The sequence below is a fragment of the Pleurodeles waltl genome, chromosome 12, assembly GCF_031143425.1.
Source record: "Pleurodeles waltl isolate 20211129_DDA chromosome 12, aPleWal1.hap1.20221129, whole genome shotgun sequence".
Taxonomy (NCBI): domain Eukaryota; kingdom Metazoa; phylum Chordata; class Amphibia; order Caudata; family Salamandridae; genus Pleurodeles; species Pleurodeles waltl.
In genome coordinates, this window is record NC_090451.1 from 83534801 (window position 1) to 83543313 (window position 8513).

The 8513-nt window shown below is 46.1% G+C and overlaps 1 protein-coding gene across 1 annotated transcript; it reads left to right on the forward strand.

Moving 5' to 3' along the window:
• Positions 1-6983: 6983 nt before the first annotated feature.
• LOC138267984 (actin-like protein 9) lies at positions 6984-8273 on the forward strand. The gene has a single exon (XM_069217288.1). It carries the CDS (start codon positions 6984-6986, stop codon positions 8271-8273), a length of 1290 nt encoding a protein of 429 aa, XP_069073389.1.
• The last annotated feature ends 240 nt before the right edge of the window (positions 8274-8513 follow it).

The window sequence follows — 8513 nt, forward strand, 5'->3', positions numbered from 1 at the left end:
TGAAACTTGACCGATGCCTGACAATTCCCTTGATGAGGTACATTCATGATACTTGCTTAAGTCTGGGACAGGAAGACTTGTTTACTTCCCCTGGCAGGGCAACAGTTGACTCCCACACCTCCATAAAGAATACCTTCTTAGCAAAACAAATGGAAGATTGAATTCGGAAGGTGGTCGGTATGCCAACTGTCCAGGCGTATATGCGGATTTGTGTAAATTCTGGGATGGAACGTTGTCTAACATGGGTGTGTAACCAGAACCACAGGTTTCTGTTAGTCAGATTTAGACTATGCACTGTGCACTTTGTGGCCGGTTTTCCTCCTTAGGGCTCTTTTTTACAAAGTCTACCTGCCTGTCCCTGCAGCGACCGCTCAGCACAAACCACAATTCACTTAGGGTATTTTGTAAATTTTATTCACAGCTGAGAAAACTCTTTCTATTACCTTTTCTAAAAGAGGTGATTATCCGATATTGCAAAGCAGCTTTTAACTTTTTACAGACTCTTCCTTCTGTTAAAATCTGTTTTTTAACTGCCCCCTATATCCATTGTGCCATAAAGCATAGGGCAACTATGACTGTATAGTAGTTGGCGCACTTTGTCATCAGTCTGCTTTAATGTAGGTATCTTATATTCTTATGACCATTTTCATGTAATGGTTTCTGAACATCTTTTAATTGCGACCTGTTTGCTGTATGATCGGAAGCAAAAACCCGCCCACCAGCACCACCACAGACACTTATCACCAACTGATCTTGGAGCACTGGAACCTTCTCACCCTGGAAGACATCCTCAAGTTTATTGATACCATCCACTCTGGGACACCCTTGGACCCATGCCCCCACAACAACTTTAATCATGCCGGCACCATCATCGCTCCCGAGCTATGCTGTACCATCAACCGCTCCATCGAAACCGCCATGTTCCTGGACGCCTAGAATCATGCGAAGATAAACCCCCTCCTAAAGAAACCTTCTGCAGACCCAACGGAGCCGAAAAACTACAGACTACACTGCTTCCTTTTCCACCCAAGATAATTGAAAAACAAATCAACTCACAGCTCACCGAGTTCATTGTAGCCAACAAACATCCTTGACCCCACCCAATCTGGATTCATGAGCAACCACAGTACCGAAACCGTACTCCTAGCAGCCACGGATGACATTTGCACCCTACTGGACTGTGGCGAGACAGCGGCCCTCATCCTCTTCGATCTCTCTGCTGCCTTCGACACCATCTCCCACACCACCCTGTACAGCAGACTGCACGACGCCGGCATCCGCGGCAAAGCCCGGGAATGGATCTGCTCCTTCCTCACCACCCAAATTATCAGGCTTCCACCCTTCCCCTTGAATCCAACAGAAACCAGATGCGGAGTTCTCCAAACTTCTTCCTGAGCCCCACCCACTTCAATAGCTACATGACCCTCCTCGCCGAGATCATCAGACGCCACGGCTCAACATTGTCTCATATGCCGATGACACACAGCTCACTCTCTCCCTCACCAACGAATCATCAACAGACAAAAAGAACTTTCACAACGGAATGAAGGCAGTCGCCTTCTGGATGAGGGACAGCAGCCTCAAGCTCAACTCGGACAAGACGGAGATCCTCATCCTAGGTCCTGCTACTTCCGCCTGGGATGACTCCTGGTGGCCCAGTAGCCTCAGAACTGCTGCAACTCCGATTGACCATGCCTGCAACCTTGGCATCTTTCTTGACTCATCATTGTCCATGGCTCACCAAGTCAAAGCAGTCTCCTCATCATGCTTTCCCACCCTTTGCCTGCTTGGGAAGATCTTCAAGTGGATCCCCATTGACGCAAGAAGAACAGCCAACCAGGCACTCGTCAGCAGTAAACTCGACTATGACAATGCACTCTATGCTGGAATCAACAAAAAAAAACAATCAATACTCCAGAGAATACAGAACCCCATGGCCAGACTAATCATGGACATCCCCTGCCACATCTCTGCCCACTTGAGAGACCTACATTGTCTCCCCGTCAACAAACGCATCACCTTCAAACTCCTGACCCACGCATACAAAGCCCTCCACAACGTCAGACCTGCTTACCTCAACCACCACCTCTCCTTCTACACCCCCTCCAGACAACTCAGCTCAGCGCAACTGGCCCTCACTACCATCCCCAGGATCTGGAAGATCACGGCTGAAGGAAAATCCTTCTACTACCTCGCCGCGGAGACCTGGAACACGATGCCGTTCCACATCAGGCCGTCTCAATCGCTGGCTCAGTTCAGGAAGAACCTCAAGACTTGGCTCTTTGACTGACCCGCGCCCCCCCAGCTAGCGCCTTGAGACACCCTTGGGTGATAAGTTGCACTTTATAAATGTTGATTGATTGATTGATTTATCTTATTGCAGTTTGAATGAATCTGTATGTATTTATTGGTTTTATAGTGTTATGGTCTAGCTAGACCAAATAAAGTTGTTTCTGTTTCTGACTCTGACAGGCCTAACATAATGATTTATATAAATGCGAACTAATTCAACGTTTAAAAAAATATCCCAATTATTAGTTTTCCACCCCCCCCTCCAAGCCTGGAGTAGGTACAAGATTTACTCCACTGAGATTTACTCTAGTTAAGAACAAGAATAAATGCTTTTGCAGGAACATGGGAGAACTGGAACAGCTGTACATTGACAAGGGCGTAATATTTTAACAACTGCAGAAAATGTTTTCACCTTTTAGGAAACCAGAGAGAGTTTTCAAATATATTACTTTTCAGATTCACAAAAGCTTTCCTGTAGCATGTTTGAAATTCTACTATTGTCACTGGTTTTAATGCTTTCGCTGATCTTTTGTCAATTTAAAAAAAAATGAAATCTGTACCTCGATGAGGTCAGAATCCTGTATGGACAGATTTCTGACTATTTATGTTATGTTCATATACTTAGTGATATTATTTTTAGACTTTGTGGCTGCAGTGGGTGAAGTAACACCATTAACAGGTGTTGGCATTTTCATCATAAATAGAGCTTAATCCTATTACACACATTAACTTGAACAAAGTAAGACAATAGATGATTGGTGGCAAATTAAAAATCATCATCGGCTCAAGGAAGATTCAAATGTTGATGACTAATGGTGGTGACTAATTTGCTCGATGAGAAGGGAAGTCCCTAGAACAGACAGGATTGGGAGAGCCACGTGTTCTCTTGTAAAAGCCTCTAGTGTAAGGGCAGTGGAAAGAGATTTACCACCTCTTCTGGTTTGACCAGAAAAGGATGATTTCACCATTCCATTTTGACTGAGAGGCTTGTGCTTACCAGTATTTAGCAGAAATAACTTGTCTAGTTAACTTCTTTCTGACACGTTCCTTTCTCCAATTTATGTCAGTTAAGTAAGGGAAGCCACCTCACTCCAAGCCATTAGAGACACTGTCTTCAGTGCTTACATTTTAATTCACAAATCATCGGTGTCATGAGCATTAGTCAAATTAGCTAAATGGGAGAAAAACAAGACTACAACACCCAAAATGCATTAGGCTTTGCCACAAAATTACAGGACTGTGTCCATTATAACCTGGAGGGAGATGAACACACAAGGAAACATAAATAATTGTTTTGGGGAAATAGTTATAACATTAAGCTACAAACATTTGCCTTTAATAAAGTTAATAATGATAATGACTTAATAAAGTTTAAAATTTATTTTTGTGCCATGGCATGCTTAATAATGCCACAGCAGTATTTGAAAGTAATTTCATCACAATTCTAAGTAATTATTTGTGTGCAAATTATACACAAAGGTAATGGGTCAATCTTGGAAAATAAAAGGTTAATTGTGAGAACGAAATACCCAAGTGTCTCCACCCAATCAGTAAGATTGTGCATAACTGAGTGCACAAATGTGTGAAAATGTTCACGTCTGAGTGGTACCGGAAGGGCATTGCAATTTCTTACGACTATGCATGATAGAAAAAAATCAGTTCCCTTTTCCAGGGTATAATGCAGCATTATCCCTCAAGGTAGTGGGCTATTTAACCCTATCCAAAATGTTATGTTGTGCAGTAAAATAGACAGATTGGTTGAATTCGGTTCAAAATTGTCTTCAATGGAAGTGCCTTGCCAAAACACTCTGAAAATAGGCTCAAAATCTCTTTTCTCTGTTAATGTATTTCAGTGATGAGATTTGAAAATTCACAGGATAGCACCCAATTCAACCACTGGTACTTGTGATGTCACACAAGAGTCTGTTTTCCAGTCCATGTCTATCCTAGGGAGCTCATCTCGTTCTAAGTTCCCTAACCCTCGCCCCTCCCCCAGAAACATTACTTTCTTGCCTTCATTTCTATTGAAGCCCAATGCCCTCCCGAAACTTTCCAACTCTTGCTGTAGCATGGGGACCGACCTTTGTGAATGAGTAAGGTAAAGCAGTGCATTGTCTGCATACATAGATAACACATCTCCCACGCACCCCCCCTATTAGTCAGGTTCTTCCTGAGTCTCACGGCCAGAGGCTCTAGTGCAAAAGCAAACTGCTGAGGTACAGGGGACATCCCTGCCTGGTGCCCTTCTCCACCGGCCACTGTGCGGAGACTACCCACTCTGACTTAACTTGCACTGTAGGTGCAGACGATAGCAACTTGATCCACCCTGTGTATTGGGCACCAAATCCTATCCTCTCTGGTAATGCTAACAAATACTGCCAATCTAGCGTGTCAGGTTTTTTTTGTATACAAAGCACTATCAATGCCCCTTTCACATGGTTAATCTTGGTGGTATGCAAAAAGTTCTTCAGATTCAGGTAGATCTTCAACCTGGGGTGACTCCTCGGTTGGCTCCACGTACCAGGGATGCTATGACTCCTAACATCTCCGTTGCCAGTACCTGGGCCAAAATGTGTATATCTGCATTCATCATCAACATAGGTTGGTAAGACCCAGAGAGTTTAATATCTTTATGTGGTTTTGGTAACATAACTATCCCCACCTTGTTCATTTATCCTAGGGGAATACCTATGTGTCTGGCCTCCTGGTATTGCTCATGAATTTCTTCCATGAAGGACCCTTCACATTCCTGGGACATTTTTGATTGCTTCTAGTAGTTCGTCTGAGCCCAGTTCCTCTTCCAGGAGCTCCATCTGCTCGACCATCAGCCTAGGTTTGGGAATTTCCACTACAAAGTCTTCCCTCCACTCCATTCCTCCTCCTCTGACCAATCGATATTACGCCTGCAGGTGAGTGGCCACGACTTTATTAATATTTTTCTGGGTTACCGCTATGCCCCGATTAGGTTGTTCTAGGGATAGGATGCTCTCTGGACACACTGTGTATGTTTGTAAAGTGTGTGGACAATACATTAAGATAGAATCTTGCCAGATTTTTGTTTGTGAAGTCATACTACGAGTAAAATTTTCACATAGACTACTGACCAGCAAAATATGTGTACAAGAAATGTGTATTGTATGTGTGGGAAAAAATACTTCTAAACCCAATGAAACATTAGGGTAAGCTCTGCAGTCCTTGAGAAGACTGTGTTTTCCGAAATCCTGAAGCCCTAAAGACTATGGCCCTCATTCTGACCTTGGCGGGCGGCGGAGGCCGCCCGCCAAAGTCCCGCCGTCAGGTTACCGTTCCGCGGTCGAAAGACCGCGGCGGTAATTCTGACTTTCCCGCTGGGCTGGCGGGCGGTCTCCTTCAGACCGCCAGCCAGCCCAGCGGGAAAGAGGCTTCCACGATGAAGCCGGCTCGGAATCGAGCCGGCGGAGTGGAAGCTGTGCGACGGGTGCAGTTGCACCCGTCGCGTATTTCACTGTCTGCGCAGCAGACAGTGAAATACATGTAGGGGCCCTCTTACGGGGGCCCCTGCAATGCCCATGCCAGTGGCATGGGCACTGCAGGGGCCCCCAGGGGCCCCGCGACCCCCCCTACCGCCATCCGGATCTCGGCGGTCCGACCGCCGGGATCTGGATGGCGGTAGGGGGGGTCAGAATCCCCGCGGCGGTGCAGCAAGCTGCGCCGCCGCGGAGGATTCGATGGGGCCGCGGTACACTGGCGGGACCCCGCCAGTGGTGCCGGTCCGACCGCGGCTTTACCGCCGCGGTCGGAATCCCCATTGAAGCACCGCCGGCTTGTCGGCGGTGCTCCCGCGGTCCTCCGCCCTGGCGGTCAAAGACCGCCAGGGTCAGAATGAGGGCCTATGTGCCATACAGTATTACGGGCTCATGGTCTGCAGAGCTGGGTCTTAGAGTCTGACTGTCTAAAGCGTGGATCTGTAAACTATGCACTCTTATGACTAGTTCTCCTGTTTGAGGTTTAACATTGTAACATCTCTGCATTCTAGCAGGTACAGTACACTTAGGGTTCAAATAGCTACATTTCCTGCTATCTAAGGGATATCCCTTGCGTTCACTCGTCAGCTCATTCACTCACTAATCAAATCACTTTCTGAACCAATCACTCACTCACTTGCTCAAACAGTGGCTCACTCACTCACTCATCAGCTCCTTCATACATATACCCATTCATCCACGTACTTATTCCCTCGGCACATCTATGGTTTCCACACATCTTCACTATATCTTGAAGGGCACATTCGCAACAATGTGATTTCGCAGGTTTTTAACCATTAAAGCTCAAATTTAAATTTCTTCTGACTCTTGTGCATATGTATAAACCCACAGTTTGAAAAGAAAGAGGGAACATTGGCGTGGCCATGCACTTTCTGATGATATAAACAAGCCCTGCACTTATCATTTGGAAAGCAGGCCACTATTTATTTAGGCTCTGGATTTGTTTACGCAGTAAGAAGGCTTGGGGTGGTCCTCCCAAGGTCTCCTGATCTTAAACACCATCATCATAGATGAATCTGATTGGAACTTTCTTGAGCTGACATCATAGCTGTCTTTATGACGTCAGCAGCAAGACCATCACACTCACCTGGAGTCAGCACTTCCAATGTTTACTTTCTCAAACACGCAGATTGGTTGCTTTATCCCAGCTGCATCTTTCCCGGCAGAATGTTTTCTAGAAGCCCTCGAACACCACCATCTCCACAGGTCCTACGGTCGTCGAGTGCTGGGAAGAAGCTCTTAGCAGACAAAGTCCCACTAACCGAAAACATGGATGTAAGTCCTACAGAGACACCTGCTGCTGCTAGCGCCTCCAATGAAACCCTGCGGTCTGTTCATCCGGTGAAAAAGACGGGCGCGGTGGTGATGGACACCGGCACGGGGACTTGTAAAGCTGGCTTCGCTGGGCAAGCCACACCACTGTCGATTGTGGACACAGTGATCAGCTATCCCCTGGGGAAGTCCCTGAAATGTGGGAACATAAGAGAACCCTATTTTGTTGGCCAACTTGCCTGGGAGCAGCCGGACGTAAGGATCGTGGAACCGGTGAGGCACGGCATCATCACTGACTGGGATGCTGTGGAGACCCTCTGGAGGAATATCTTCTACCATGGTCTGAGGGCCTCGCCCGAGGAGCACGCCATTCTGCTTTCAGACCCTCCGCTGTGTCCCACCACCAACAGGGAGAAGATGGTGGAAGTCGCGTTTGAATCCCTAGGTTGTCCAGGCATGTATATAGCATATCAGTCCATTTTGTCAGCATATTCTTACGGGAAGATCAGTGGCTTGGTCGTGGAATCTGGGTACGCAGTGACTCACACTGTGCCCGTCCTCCAGGGGTACAATCTTCCACACGCTACAGAGAGGATGGACCACGCCGGGAAAGACTTGACCGAGAACTTGTTGAACACGTTGTTTCAGTTTAGTGATGCGTTCAAAGATAACGCAAGGCATATTGTGGAGGACATCAAACGTAAATGCTGCTACGTCACCCTCGACTATGAAAGTGAATTGAACCTTCCAGAAAATCACTATTTGGTGGACTACCAGCTTCCTGATGGGCAAGTCATCACCCTCGGTAAGGAACGCTTCCAGTGCCCCGAAGCACTATTCAAGCCACCGAAAGTGGTTGGCGTCGACCAAACAGGCATTCACAACATGGCAGAAACCAGCCTAAAAAAAGTCTCAGAAGAGTGCAAAAAGGAGATTTCTGAGAACATCCTTTTGTGCGGAGGATCTTCGCTGTTTGAAGGTTTCCACGAGCGGTTCTGTCGAGAAATTAAAAAATGGCCATCTCAACAATTCAAGAGTAACGTCATATCCCTCCCAGAAAGGAAGTACTCCACATGGAGAGGGGGCTCCATTTTGGCCTCTTTAAATGCCTTCCAGTCTTGCTGGGTCCAAATGGATGAGTATAGAGAGCAAGGCCCACATATTGTCCATCGCAAGTGCTACTAAAGATAATTAAATTTCTCAATCTTGCTAATCAAAAATGAAAATCTTGACTACGTATAAGCAGAAACAATAAATGACTGAACATTAAAAAAACAAAAAACAGTATCCTGTCTAGTCAAATAAGGGAGGGCTCTAGTGATGGGTGTGTGCTAAGATAAAAAGAAGGATAAAAGAGCTGGAAATACAGAATTTCGAATGAGTAATAGTGACTAAATAAAACAGAAGGACAGTGTCATCCGAAAT